The following is a 14,517-nucleotide window of genomic DNA, read 5'->3' as shown; positions in this document are numbered from 1 at the left end:
TACATTTTACTGCAAGTACTTACTTTTTTTATATACAATCCTGGTTACAAAAAAGTTGGGATGTAGTGTAAAACGTGTTTAAAAACAGAATGCAATGATTTATAAATCTATTTTGACCTATATTCATCTGAATACAGTACAAAGGCAAGATATTAAATGTTCAAACTGATAAACTTTGTAAATATACACTTAAAATATCCACTAAATTGGATGCATTGTGCTTTTATTTACATTTGCAAGCTTACATCTGTCCCAGCTTTTTTGTGGTTGTATAAAATACAAAAATCCTAGATTAATGGATTATTCTAGAAGTACTTATTCCTCTTCTGCAGTTTATAAAGTCATTCAGGAGCAGTAAGCAGTAGATTACTGCTGCACTATGCTAAAACCACAATATAATTGTTTAATTTCAAGTGTTCGTCCTTCAGCTTTTCAGAAAGTGCAGATGATTTTAATCGGCCTCACAGATTTTCATTCCGTGTTTACAATATACAGTGTATCATTTATTACATAATGTACTCATAATTACTTATGAAAACACAGTCTCTAGTGGCCGATGTGGTTTCTCTCAAGGCTGCAGCCCCAAATAGTAACTCAATGCAGATAATAAATATAATTTGAGCAATACAATAGTAGTGACGAGGAGATGCTGAGGAGCAGAAAAACCTCAGGAAATGAGTGAAGCCATCAATCAAACTGGTTGTCAGAAAGATTTAATTTCTCAGAAAAGATGAGGGAAAGTAATTACAGCTCACAGTGGCTGGTATGCATGTTGTCAATACGAAAAAAAAAAACACTTGACAGTTATCAATCATGATACATGTATAGATTTGTCCAACTGTGACCGGAGAGCTTTGGATTTAGTTATCTGGACTTCATTTCTTTTTTATGGATCATTGATGTTTATTAAAAGAGGTTTTATTTAATTGTTAATGCACAGCAGACGGTTACTTCATTTTTTCTGGTCTTTTTTTATTTGGGTTATTTCGTCACCCAGTTTTGGTCACTGACAGTCTTCAGACGTGGTTGAATAAAACAGACTCTCAGAAATATAAACAGCTGCTCTTTAAAAGTAAAGGCTGTAAAAGTTTGGACCATTTACAGAGCTCTCTGCCTGCTGACGGACACACCAGTGAACTCATGAGAGAAGACGACCACAAAGACGTTTACCACAGGGTTTCTGCAGGTTTTAATAAGTTTCAACAATTTCACGTCAGTTCTGATCTTTATAATCCAATCAATCCAGTCCAATCCCATTTTGATAATCGATTCACTGCAATTTCTTTAAGAAAAAAAGGTAAAATTCTTGGATTTCCGCTTCTTAACTGCGAATATTTTCTGGGTTGTTAATATATTTGGTTTGAGGACAAAACAAGATATTTGAGGACATGATCTGAAGCCTTGGGGAACAGTGAACAACATTTTTTGCTGTTTTCTGACATTTTATAGACCAAACAATTTATCGACTAATCATGAAATAATCGACATTAAAACTACTACAAGGAACTTTTAAACACAGCAGTGTTTCCACAGTAATGAGTGAATATGACATAAAAAAATAAAATGTTCTAAATAAAAATCTCCTTGTGCTTCATTTTAACTGGCTAACAAACTGCTTACTGTAACTTGAGAGGAAAATGTAAACACAGGCTCATTTCATCTGATTTCACAGAGAATCCGACCCAGTGGCAGGAGTTAAGAATAACCATACAGAAATAGCCAAGCCTCTCACTGATGGGTAACTTATGTGGATCACATACAGCCATCAGTGATAAACTGAAACTGGTTCATAACCAGTTTAAAACTCCTTGTAGTGGTTTTAAACAATGATGAAAATAATCTTTAGCTGCAGCCCTGACAAGAACCTATGGAGACCCTGTAATATCACATCAGCTCAGTGGTACACAGGCAAAAAAAAAAAGTTTTGCATTGCTGTTTTATTTTTCAAAAATATTTTGATGGGGTAAGACCTCAAGAACAACAAAACATTTCCCTCAAACACAGTTTGGTCTTAATGCTCATATTTTTCGTTGAATAAACACAAATGCATCTGCATACATACAATTCAAAAAGTACATGTACATATTTTGTTTTGAATGGGTACATAGTGATACACAGTTGCCCTTTGAAATGTGATGATACACATCCATAGTTTGATCTTCAATACAGATTTCAAAGTTGTGCTATTGATCTTCTGCCAGTGTTTCTTTTTCTCTTTTTTTCTTCTTCTCAAACTAGCAGATTTTACAGGAAGAAAATTTGTATAACTATTCTCCTCTCGAAGAGCAAGCAATAACACTGAACAGTTCATTCATAAAGAGGGACAGAAAAAAGCACCAGAGGAACTGAAATCGTCTTCAGTCAAATGCCACCTCTTTTTCATGTTCATGTGAGCAGGAGCCAGTGTCCTGTCCTGTGCTTCCTCTGTGCCAAGCTGCATGAAGGCTCTCTGTCTCTGCTCTGAGTCCCTGCAGGTGAAACTGTCTGTGGGACAGGGCTCGTCACTATTTCAGGATGAGACAGGTGTCTGTTAGATGTGTGGCGGTCTGTCACACGCAGCCGTTCTCCTGCCGGGGCTTGTGCACCACAGGGGTGTGTGGAGGGTACAGGGAAGGAGCGAGTGTGCACAGGAAACCAGCCAGCAACGTGAGGCCCAGTCCGCCCCACGCACAGAACATGGACCAGCCGTAACCGTGACTGATGTCCTCTGGGATCCCAAACATGTAGCGAGGGTAGCGGGACAGTTCAAAGTTGATCCCAGCCACACATGTGCAGAGTGAGATGATGCAACATGTCCCTGCCAGAGAGAAAAAACAAAAAAATCTCTTACAGGAGATATATGTAAAGAAACAATGTGGATTTTTCAGCAATTTGCATTGAAGAGTTATGGACTTCAAAAGTTTGGTAACCTATTACAGACAAACGCTAATTGATCCCCAAAAAACAAACTCGTAAGTGTTGTTCTGGATCATCTGAAAATGGTAGGTACCAAGTTTGGTGACAATTAGCCCTGCATTAACCCTAACCCAAATTGCATTCTTTTTCTTTTTCTTTTTAGTATGTTCATACTACATACTACATACTACTTCCTCCTAACTTTGCATCTTGAACTTTGAGTATCTTGCTTCAGATGCCCATCACAAAGGACTGTGGTTCAGAATAGCCAGAAAAACATGTTGGCTTGCATAATGCAAAATGCAACGGGGTGGAGTAAGACATCCTGGTGTTTTAAATTGATCAAGCATTTCTGTGCATTTAGTGAGCAACATTTGTGTAGAGAATACTTGGCAACGATAATGATGTTGTTAATTAGTACTTCAGTGTTTTTATTGTTCTAAATTACTCCTATCTGGATATTTTGGAAAGAAAACAAATCTATGTTTGTGGATTTGGATCTTAAGTAATCATACAAAGATCTCCATAAGCCTTGGATGATTTCACATGTATAAGATAGGTGTTCTGTTGTTTCTACATTTCTCTTACACAGGTGGCAATTATCTACATCAAACACGCCTGCGTTAAAGTTATTGCCAGGAAGATTCATTTTGTGTTGATTTTAGAGGCCCCTGCGGACAAAGGTGGAAGTGTTTCCACTGTAATAACCAGACCTTTATTAATGCTGAAGGAAATTATTTTGCCTTGTTGCTCCAAAATTACAGTATCATAACAATAACAATAGAACATCAAATATAAGTGAAATATAAAGTAAGTAAAGTGCCTAATTGAATAACAAAAGAAGTAAGATAACTTAAGCACAAACATAAGCTGAATAAAGTAAGTAGTCATGGTAATTACATTTAAAGTAATGCTGACAGTGACAATGAGAGGTAATAAGTTATATTGCACCAACTAATCAGCATCAAAATACCACCTGATACACAGCTCCAGTGGTTAATTGAATAATTGATCTTAACTGATCGACTAATCGACAAATGGAGAGATTAATCAATTATGAAAATAATCATTAGTTGCAGTGCTAACCTAATATAAAATAATATTGCACATGATAGTGATGGAATCAAAATATTACATTGAACGTCATAGAAAAATAATATAGCGCATGAAATAAACATAATATAGGCATTATATAGCCAATATAGCCAGCTATCAAGAGGAATGTGCATATTGCCTTTTTTGTTTTTTAAACATATATTCATACGTTCTTTGTTAATTTACGATGTATGTTTAAATACTGGAAAAGCAATAAAAAGTTTGATCGAAGAAAGAAAAGTAATAGCACCCTTGAGACAAATATGCTTCATATGAGAAATTTTGAATTATGTCTCTCTGCAAACCTGTGAGTAGCAGCACTACAAAAAAAGTACGTAAAATAATGAGAATAAATCAGGAAAATTGAGATAACAATGTATGATTGCTGCAATTGCTGCAGTAATCGCACAAAAACACATTTCCATCTCCTGCGATGCATCGTTTCAGCAGCCTCTGATTAACAAAGAGCCTACTGCCCCTGTGTGGTGATGCAGGGTACTGCTGCTCTTTATGTAAAGTACATCTTACCTCCCATGAGGAATAGAAGTCCAGCGACATACTGCATCAGATCATGCTCCTTACAGCAGCCCAGCACGCCTATGATCCAGCCGAACAGGATGATGGAGATGGCCATGCCTATGAAGCTGGCGGTCATCCTCTGGAGGTCTGCGGGGCGCACAGGAGAGCAGTGACAGAAGTTTCTCCACATTAATTCATCAGATTATGAAAGGAAAAACATGAATACTCACGTAGTGCGTGCCACTCATCCTGCCGTATTGTCTTCGTCAGATTGATTGGCATATTTCTGGGCAGCACTGACGATGAGTAGTAGTATTTTATTGGCGTGCAGCGCGGAACCAATCCTGTGGATGTAAACAACACAAAGAGGGTGTCACATAGAGATCAGATGAAGAGGATATCACAACCCCCCTTCTCCTCTTTCCTCCTCCTCCCCCCCAAAAAGCACCCAACCCCCCCTCCTCCATCACCCACCCACCCATCCATCCACCCACACCATTGTGGAGTAGCTTATTGTACGCATCTCGAGGCTTCTGTTACTACAGCTTGCCCTTTTGTGCTGGAAAATAACACAGCACGTCGATTGCGTTGTAACTGTACTCCGCGGTGTTGCTGCGTAGGCCTGGAGGGGCTGTGTGTGCGCAGGCAGCATCAGCACCTTGGATAGCGCATTCGTGCACCAACACAACAAATATCCAAAACAAACACATGATATGACCCCCCAGAACAAACCTTTAAAGATCAAATCCTCCGTCTCCAGGTCGAAGCCCTCCCGGTGGCACTTTCTCCACAGTCCCGTGATGGTGGAGTTGTACTGCCGACTGCAGAGGGACTCCATGGCCGGGGCAGGAGGCAAGAAGTGCCGCTTAGCCCGCAGCAGCATCTCGCCCCTCCTCTCCACATTTCTCTCCTTTGGCAACATGCGGAGCGGGAGGTTGTTGTTGGAGATGTAGATGTAGCCGGGGTCGTTCCTTTTGTTGGAGTAATTCTTGCAGCGCTCCCGGTGCCTCCTCGCATCAGTCTCGTACCAGTTGTCAGTGCTGATCGCTATTGCAATCAGTCCCAGAGCGCAAAACGCCAAAAAGAGCCCCGCCACGGTTAAAGTCCTCATCGCAGCCATGTCCCATGCGTCTCTCGGTGCCTCGGTGCCGTGATGATTGCACGGGACAGCAGGACTCCGCTCCTGGCTGCTGCTGCTGCTGCTTCTGCTGCTGCTGTCAGTGTCTGAGCTGGGGAGGAAATTCAGCGATACGAGGAAACGTGAAGCGCAGATGAAACCCCAAAGCCCTCATTTCTTTGATTTGTCAACCACACAGCCGAAAAGAGCCAAAATCCGAGGCAGGAGGGTAAATAAATTTGGGCCTCGATGAGCTATTTTGGTTGTCTCCCCTCTGCCTCTGAACTCAGTCTAGCCTAGATACTGGCCAGTCCCACATTTCTTTCCAGTAGATGGAGACAGAGCAAATATTTGAGAGCACAACAAGCCCTGGGCCTGCACTCACGCATGATCTGGATGAGAAGATGGCCAAAGTTTGATACTAGTGGAGATTCCCTCCACCCCCGCGTTTTCATAGGCTGCTATCACCTCAGATGCTCTTGTCTCGAGTGTTCAGTTGTGAAATACAGACTATTCTAAACTCCGCAGAGGGCCCCATTTTCTCTATTTGGTTCACAGGAAACAGTTTCATCACATCTGGTAACTTTCCATCCACAAGGGGACAAACATGAAAAAACATAGTGGAATGCACAATGGCAAAATTACACAATTAGAGGTTCACAAAAAGCATCATGGATGATTCAAGTATTAGTTTTTAGCCAATAATGTCTAATGTCCAGCAGGACTTGGTCATGACAGATGTATTTACATGCCTCTGGGTTTTCTGGGTGAAATATTGGTAACACTTTCTATGACCCCCATGTCCATAATGCATTATAAACTTACTAATACAGAGCTATAAGCAGATTCTCTTATATGAGCCAGGGCTGCACGACTGACTGAAATATTGGCCAATATGGCCAAGGGCTATATCCAAATCACAGAAGTTGCAATTTTTTGATAAAGGAAAAATATGTGACAAAACAGCATTATAATGACATACTGTAGTGCTGCAGTAATGCCCAGTACTACAGATCTTGTTCTCCATCTGTAAGAAAATATAATTATTTGGAACAGACTCAAACAAAAGTCAGTTATCCAGTGAAAATAAGAATAATCACATTTTTTTTTACCATGTTGACAGCCCTATTATAAATACATGAATATTCATAAGGCTTTTAACAACAATAATAATACATTCTAAAGCATTTTATAATGAATTACATGGTTAAGTATTATAATACTTCATAAATTGCTGGTCACTCACTGATATTTTTTGCAAGGATCATGGTGTATTATATTTATCCATTATAATAACTTTATAATGCATTATAATAACTGTTGAACTGAGTGACTTATAATGTGACTATAAATTAGTCTAAGAGCTAATTGGGAACATTAAGTGAGGTAATGAAATTTGCTGCCTACGCTGCCTCTGGTGTTTCTCACTGAAGGAAAATGTCATTGCTAAATCAAACAAGTTATGCATTTAGAAATGATATATGATCAGTTCGTAAATGTACTCCAGTTATTACAACCAGTCTTAACATTCTCTAAACTGTGAGCGCAGTTTTCACAACTGTTTCATGAGACATCAAAACTCTTTTGCATGTTAGCAAAATGCAAAACTCACCACAAATATTTCCTTCAACCTTCAGAACCAAGTTATTCTGTCAGTACACTGGCCAAAGCCACCAAAATGAAAAATTCTTTTGTCATCGTGTGAGTCGGATTAACTGTTTAAATGTTTTTCATCGCTTTGATGTTTTTTTTTTCATCATGGCAGTCAATTCTGGAAATGTTGTTTATATGCTGATCTCTGTTTCTACTTTTTTGTTGACATGTGACACTGCATTACACAAGAATGTTTGTTTTGTCTGGCTGAGTGTTACTTTATTGTGTAGCATACTGAGCTTTTTAGATTCAGACTTCAACAGCAGATCAAATTTTACTGGGAAAAAAACATACTCTAGAATACTATAGTACACAGAAAGATAGCACATATTATTACATAAGAATTTTTTAAGCAACATGTTATTTGTACTGTTAACAGAAAATTCACAATTTGATCATTTATGTAAAGTCATATGCAAATAAATAGTGAAATGGATCATTTTGCATGCAATGGCTTAAATGATGAAAAAATGTTTTACAAGTTGTTGTACAAAGTGTAGAATAAGTATTTCTCCCCTTGTCATTTCTTCTAAAAAAAATATGATAAAGTAAAAATACTGTATTCCTTCTTTTGCTGGAGATATCCTGCATCCCACTCAAGGACCGCTTGAGGACCCATTATGTTATAATACACTAAAATCCATGTTTTAAAAAAGTCAGTGAGTCACCAGTAATTTTAAAATTTACTTCATAAGATCCTTGACACTGAGATACTTGACCTTATGTCATCATGAAATGCTTCATAATGTCTAATGATAACTGTTGTTTACAACTATAATTATACAGTGCTATACAATGCATTACAAGTATGTTTGTAATGCATTATAGACATGGGCGTCATAGAAAATGTTACTAACATCTTACAACACAGACAAGTTACAGGGATGCAGCAGCTCCGGACATTTCAGTCATGTTTGTTTTCACTGGTTTCATTCTCTTGGTCAATACTTCCTCAAATTAAACCATAATGCCAAACTAAAAGAGGAACATGCCTGATTCCAAACTTCACTTTTGGTTTCAGCTCCTGTGTTCAGTAACTCTTCAAAAAATTCCTGCATGAATAAATCTCACTGGTCACTTGTTGAGACCGACAGCGAGAAAATTGTATTTTCCTGCACAGCGTGTGTAGAAAGTCTGAATTTTCTACTTGATTATGAAGAGTTAAATCAAAAAACTTTTTTTTCTTTTAGGTTTTATTTTGTGTTAGGAGTGAGTGCAGGATTCAGGTCCCATCACTGCAGCACTTGATCTGATGAGGGGGAGGGGGGGTTGAATGTGCGATAGCAAATAATGCCTGTTTTATCAACTTTATACATTCCTTTAAATCACCCAAAGCAGGCACTGATTCAAAAGACATATTTTTTGTGTGATTTAGGGGAAATTAACTTTAAAAACGTACAGTGCCGGCTGGACCATAATGCACATATTTGAATATTTAAACATAAGACGCAATTGCTATAATCTGCTCACAAAAATGATGAATCACTCTGAAATATTATATGCAGGAAATGCATGTAAATATGATTGGCTCATACTGTACATTACACTCGGCCATCAGGAACTAGCTGATCACTTCAATTTGACAACTGGATCAGATTGTAAAGTAAAGGGTCCAGCTTATTTCTCACTTTCAGTTCCCATTTGTCTGGTGAAGTCAGTGCTCAGCGACATTGCGTCTTTCTCTGTGAAGCAATAAGAAAAAGTTCATCACAAGCTTCAAGAGCCGCGGTTCTCATGCTGCCTGGCTTGTTTACATGATGGACGGATATGTCATATCACCTGTAAGTGTTACTGCTTTATTGTTTGATCTTCTACAAAATAGATGAGAGGATGAGTCTGTGATGACTGAGAGGATATTTTACTGTTTGTTCTACAGTTTATTCCATGCTTTTCAAATTTTCTTAGAATTGAATGTATTGATCGGCATGTATATTTGAGAAGAGGAAGCAAGATTTTATTTTTTTTTAAGTTTTGTTTGTGTTTGAGAAAGAAATGTGTTTGAGTAGCCTTTAACATTCAGTACATATATGTATGAACTAAGGTTTTGTTTCTTCTGTTACTTTATTCTACTCATTTCCTGTTTTTAAATTTGGATAAGTATAAAAAGAGTAAAAGAGGGAGACAACAGGACATGTAAATGGCCATCGATCCCTCTTTTATAGGAGCACAGCCAGTTTGAAAGAGACACAGTGTCTCTTTGTAGCCATTTTATTTCTTTCGTGATACTTTTTTGCCTCCTTGTTGTAGTTTTTTGCATCCTTGTTGTATATTTTGTCTCTTTGCAGTACTCTTTGTCTCTGTCTGTTACTTCATTCTCTCCTTTTTCCCATCTTTATACATGGATGGATTATGAGACAATGTGCCCTTCGATACAGGCATGTAAAAAAAGATCCCCAAACCCATCTTTATAGGAGCACAGCCAGACTAAAAGACACTCTTTGTGTTACATTTGTGTCTCCTTGTAGTCATTTTTTGTTTCCTTGTGGTAGTTTTATGTCTCTCTATAGTACTTAGGCGTCTCTGTATTCATTTTGTGGCTTTTCATAGTAATTTGTGTCTCTTTGTGGTATTTTATGGTACTTTTGTCTCTGGTCAGTTCATGTCTCCTTCTGAAAGTTTTATGTCACGATTTTGATGGTGTGTGTGTGTGTGTGTGCGGTATTTTTTGTACCTATGTGTCATTTTGTGTCTCTTTGTGTACATTTGGTTTCTTTTTGTGGTACTTTTTGTCCTTTTATGGTACTTTCGTTTCTTTGTAGCCATTTTCTCTTTATTTTGGTACTTTTGTGTCTCTGTAGTCATTTTGTGTTTCTGTGTATAGTTTGTGTCTTTTTGTGGTACTTTTTATTTCCTTGTATTTTTGTGCCTTCGTAGGCATTTTGTGTCTCTGAACATTTTGTGATACTTTTTGTCTCTATTTTGGTCATTTTGCATCTCTTTGTATACATTTTATGGTACTTTTTGTCCCTTTATATTACTTTTGTGACTTTGTAGTCATTACATGTTGTCTTGTGGTAGTTTAATGTCTCTATATGGGTACTTTTGTTAATCTTTGTGGTCATTTCATATATCTTTGAGGTAGTTTTGTTTCTCTTTGTGGTCATTTCATATATCTTTATGGTAGTTTTGTTTCTCTTTGTGGTTTCTCTCACTGGTTCTGGGGGCCCCTGACACACACTAATCCATCCAAGAAGTGAAGTAAACGTAATTCTAGTGTAACAGCTAATGGTCATATTCGACTTCATTTTAGGAAAACAAACAGACTCATTTACTTTCCCAGTGACAAAATCTATTTTTCTCATCCAAAGGCTTCAGAGGAAAGCATCCCAAATGAACCTGAGGATTATCGCCCACCTGCAGAACTGTACCCCTACCTGGCTAATGTGGGGGAGATTTATGAAGGTGAGAACACTGGATTTAACTGTTTAAAAAAGAGCATGAATCACTACATGACTGACTGAGAGAGTGCCTCATACCTTCTACCACTTCTCAGACCATAGATGGACCTTCCACTCTGAGCGCGTCCAGCCACCGGACTTTGATAATTCTCCAGTGAATCACCTAACAGAGCTTCAGTCTGTGCCTTCTCAACAGCTGATACAACCTTACCGCTACAGCGCCACAGAGCCGCTGTCCCTTCACCTGGACCCACCGCTTGGACCTCTTTCTGTGTCGCCACAAGTAAGTTCAATGTAGAAATGAATGATGGTACTAGTGTGAAAAGACAGAATCTCTTTATCTTTATATTTTGGGGCGAACACAAGCTGTGCCCTCCACATCCCTTTCTTTCCGCCTTTTTCAATCCTTGAATAAATAATGTGGAGTGCAGTGGATGAATTGAGGAGTCTCACAGTCCCAAGAAAGCAGCTGTTCTGTAGTTTGGTGGTATGGTAGTGGATATTCTTGTATCTCTTGCCAGACAGCAACAGCAGGGTGAACTGTGGCTGGGGTAGGTTTTGTCTTTTAGTATCCTCCCACTTCTTATCTTTTTATGTATTGCTGGGGCTGATTTGCTTCATTATTCAACACTCTGTACACTGCAAAGAGCAGTTTGTTTACACAGTTTAGCTACTGTTGTCCTGAATCACTCCTGCAGATATACACTAAGATCACAGAATAATCAAAGTCAGTGGGAAGGTTTTAAATAGCTTGAGGCCTGAGGTTATTGTCGAACTTTGCCTAATGGTAAGACCCAACGCGAGCATATTTATAAGAACACACTCATTATGACTATACACACATACTCAATCAAAACCACCATCCTAAAGCAGGGGAAAACTCTGTAAATGTAGCACAAGGACAGTTTTGAATATCATCTTGCATCAGTAATGTTTTGCTCAGAGGAAAAAAGTTCCATTATGTGATTTACATGAGTCATGTTACTCTATATTTCCCCTTAGTGAAGAACAGGAGGACACACACACAAACAACGAGTTGTATTAATTTGTCTTTTTTTTTTTTTTTGTTAGATTTGGTAATAATTTAACACAGTCCTTTCCCCCTTTTAAAAGAAAATGACGATGAATGGCACTCACTAGGGCTCCCACTGATAATTATTCACTAATCATTATGGATTCATCTGTTGATTACTTTCTTATTAATTGTTTAGTCCATAAAGTGTCAGAGAAGTGTGACAAAGGCCCATCATAAATTTTGAGTCCAAGTTGACTCATTCAAATTGCACAATTTGTCCTTCAATTGGTAAAAACCCAAAGATATTCAGTTTACTTTCATAATTTAAGTTTATCAAGAAAATCGGCATCACAATGAAGCCGCTGGAATAAATTAACACCATTGCTGCTGATTAATATTCTGTTAATTGACTGTTATCTGTAGATATACATGCTTTAGAAATGAAGACTAGATCAAACAAAAAGAGTTCTTCAGACTTCAGACTGCCACCATAACAACTAACAACTAAATATATTTTCAGGAATTACTCTTAATAAACTTTAGATTATTTAAAATGCAGTTTCATCAAATACAGTACATTATGTGGACAGTCGGGGATATTTTTTGCTGAAATACCATCTACACCACGTGATTATGCTGAGCACTGAATTCTATTTTGGCAGAGTTACTTCCTCTTTCAGTACAATAACAGTGTTTGAACAAAATGTCAAGCAAGTGAATCATTGCAAAACAAAAAAAACCACACACTGCCGCTCTATCACTCCTTTGTGCAAACTTAACTATGGCATTTCTCCTAAAGATCCCATATTACACCCCATCCCTGTGCTACCAGTACCAACCCTCTGCTTCACCGGGCCATTACTACTCAGAGGAGGAACAAAGAGGAGTGAGTCCTCCGCTTGAGGTATCAGATGGGGAGGACGAGTTTGAGGAACACAGCCACTCCTCCTTCAGGAAAGACACTAGTGAGTATTTCCGATGCAAATTTTCTACTGACATCAAATCCTAATGAACTGACACATTAAAGCCTGTAAAACCCGACAAATATACTTGAACAGGTCTCATATTTTCCAATCCAGACAACAAGAAAAAAATCCGCCTGTACCAGTTCCTCCTGGACTTGCTAAGAAACGGTGACATGAGCGAGAGTATCTGGTGGGTGGACCAGGAAAAGGGCATCTTCCAGTTCTCCACAAAACACAAAGAAGTTCTGGCCAGCCACTGGGGTAATCAGAAAGGAAACCGCAAAAAAATGACCTACCAAAAGATGGCGCGAGCTCTGAGGAACTATGGTAAAACTGGAGAGATTATAAAGGTGAAGAAGAAGCTAACCTACCAGTTCAGTGAGGCTGTGCTGAGGAACATCTACTTACGTCAGTATCCTCACTGAAGAGAGAGCAAAAGGCTGTGCTTTATCATGCTGAAATAAACTAGTCAAGATTGTTTTTCGCCTGTTTGCAGTTTCACTTAGTTTTCTACCAAGTTTTCTTACTTAGCTTATTTATTTGTAATGTACATCCTCTACAGCATTTGCTTCCACATAAACTAGTTAATTTCAGACTCACATGAAGTTTGAGTGTTTGTACAAAGATTAAAGGATGATTAAACTTAAGGGACACAAACAAAAATCCAACCTTGTGTCATGAATGTTTGTAAATAAATATTATGTTATATTCCTTTTGTTAAATGTCTCACATGAACAGAGGCCATCTTTAAACAAGCACGTTCTACCCCACAGTGTGTTTTCTCTTTCTAATTCATTACATCAGGGCAACATGTCAACAAAACTCATTGCTCGTTTATTTGTTTTTAATAAATCAAAGAATCTAAAGAATAGAAAGTACAGCAAAATATAAGCAACTAGAAGAGTGACCCCAGTAGAGTGCAGATCCCCATCAGGCAACAATAGGTGAAGCACCTACTGCAATGCCTCCACAACTGCCAGATGCAGCCAGCAGAGATTTATTTTTCTGACAAAATGAAAGATATCACTATACATGTGTGATTTGAGTGAATCATTTCCAGTGAGAAAAATGTTGTTTTCACTTGGAGACTATTAGGAGTACAGAGGACTAATAGAGAACTGAACATTTTGATGTCAGAGTGAAGTTAACCTTTGACCTTTTGACATAAAATGTCACAAAATTATATAAATGTCTCCTCATCATTTTATCCTATTAAATATTTCTGTGTATGTTTGTCATAATGAGTGTATGAATTCTTGAGTTATGGCTAAATATGTTTTAGTGAGGTCACAGTGACCTTAGTCTGACTCACTGGATGCTCACTGCTGGTTTACATCCTGAAATTTGTTTGCTTGCTTCAAGTGGCACTGCAGCATCTGCTATCTACATTTTCAAAGGCCCTAGGAAACAAGAACAAGTTGCAACTCCTAGTTGCAACATACACGCTGAAAATGGCAAATTAGTGCTTGGGATACTAATGGTATGAACATAAAAAAGCTAACAGCTGTACTCTTCTTTTGCAGTCATGTAGTCATTTTAACACCAGATCTCGCCTCCCAGTGTACAAATGTTCCGCCAAAACAAGTTCCCCCTCAATATTATTTTGCAGCGGCACCATCACTGCCTCCTGGGCTTAGCACCACCCAAGATGTTTGTGATTAGTTTTAAGAAATGCAAACAAGGCAGAGCATTTTTCCCCACAGAAAAATGTATGTGTGGAGCCACACTTTTCTTCAGTGCTGAGTGCTGTGGAGAGAGGTCTGGCTATGCAAGACTACGGTGATCTTGACCTTTGACCACCAAAATCTAACCAGTCCATCCAGTGGCTCCAAGCACTCCTGATGTATCACCTGCACAAGA

The 14,517-nt window shown here is 38.4% G+C and overlaps 2 protein-coding genes across 3 annotated transcripts; one reads left to right on the top strand and one right to left on the bottom strand.

The window, feature by feature from the left end:
* Positions 1 to 1,921: 1,921 nt before the first annotated feature.
* On the bottom strand, positions 1,922 to 6,079 carry tmem276a (transmembrane protein 276a). The gene is made up of 4 exons (XM_084734979.1): positions 5,242 to 6,079; positions 4,740 to 4,853; positions 4,519 to 4,656; positions 1,922 to 2,797 (listed from the first exon to the last, which is right to left on the bottom strand). The coding sequence occupies exons 1-4, from the start codon at positions 5,627 to 5,629 to the stop codon at positions 2,550 to 2,552; spliced, it is 888 nt and encodes a 295-aa protein (XP_084591105.1). The 5' UTR covers positions 5,630 to 6,079; the 3' UTR covers positions 1,922 to 2,549.
* Positions 6,080 to 8,868: 2,789 nt separating this feature from the next.
* Positions 8,869 to 13,320, top strand: spi1a (Spi-1 proto-oncogene a). 2 transcript variants are annotated; one of them, XM_084733911.1, is made up of 5 exons: positions 8,869 to 9,060; positions 10,588 to 10,681; positions 10,773 to 10,960; positions 12,492 to 12,657; positions 12,772 to 13,320. In XM_084733911.1, exons 1-5 carry the CDS (start codon positions 9,034 to 9,036, stop codon positions 13,080 to 13,082), a joined length of 786 nt encoding a protein of 261 aa, XP_084590037.1. In that variant the 5' UTR covers positions 8,869 to 9,033; the 3' UTR covers positions 13,083 to 13,320. The 2 variants fall into 2 exon arrangements, with proteins under 2 accessions (XP_084590037.1, XP_084590035.1); XM_084733909.1 differs by having other exon boundaries at positions 12,751 to 13,320.
* The last annotated feature ends 1,197 nt before the right edge of the window (positions 13,321 to 14,517 follow it).

Source organism: Lutjanus erythropterus, chromosome 13, assembly GCF_056507025.1.
Source record: "Lutjanus erythropterus isolate fLutEry1 chromosome 13, fLutEry1.hap2, whole genome shotgun sequence".
Lineage (NCBI taxonomy): Eukaryota > Metazoa > Chordata > Actinopteri > Lutjaniformes > Lutjanidae > Lutjanus > Lutjanus erythropterus.
Note: the sequence above shows the minus strand (reverse complement) of the source record. Positions and strands in the feature narration are given on the sequence as shown.

Coding starts and splice junctions, on each gene's coding strand:
- tmem276a (XM_084734979.1), bottom strand. CDS start 5,629: ATGGCTGCGATGAGGACTTTAACCGTGGCGGGGCTCTTTTTGGCGTTT. Junction 4,854..5,241: donor GGAGGATTTGATCTTTAAAG/GTTTGTTCTGGG, acceptor TTACATCCACAG/GATTGGTTCCGCGCTGCACG. Junction 2,798..4,518: donor ACTTCTATTCCTCATGGGAG/GTAAGATGTACT, acceptor TCTCTCTGGCAG/GGACATGTTGCATCATCTCA.
- spi1a (XM_084733909.1), top strand. CDS start 9,034: ATGATGGACGGATATGTCATATCACCT. Junction 9,061..10,587: donor ACGGATATGTCATATCACCT/GTAAGTGTTACT, acceptor TCTCATCCAAAG/GCTTCAGAGGAAAGCATCCC. Junction 10,682..10,772: donor TGTGGGGGAGATTTATGAAG/GTGAGAACACTG, acceptor ACCACTTCTCAG/ACCATAGATGGACCTTCCAC.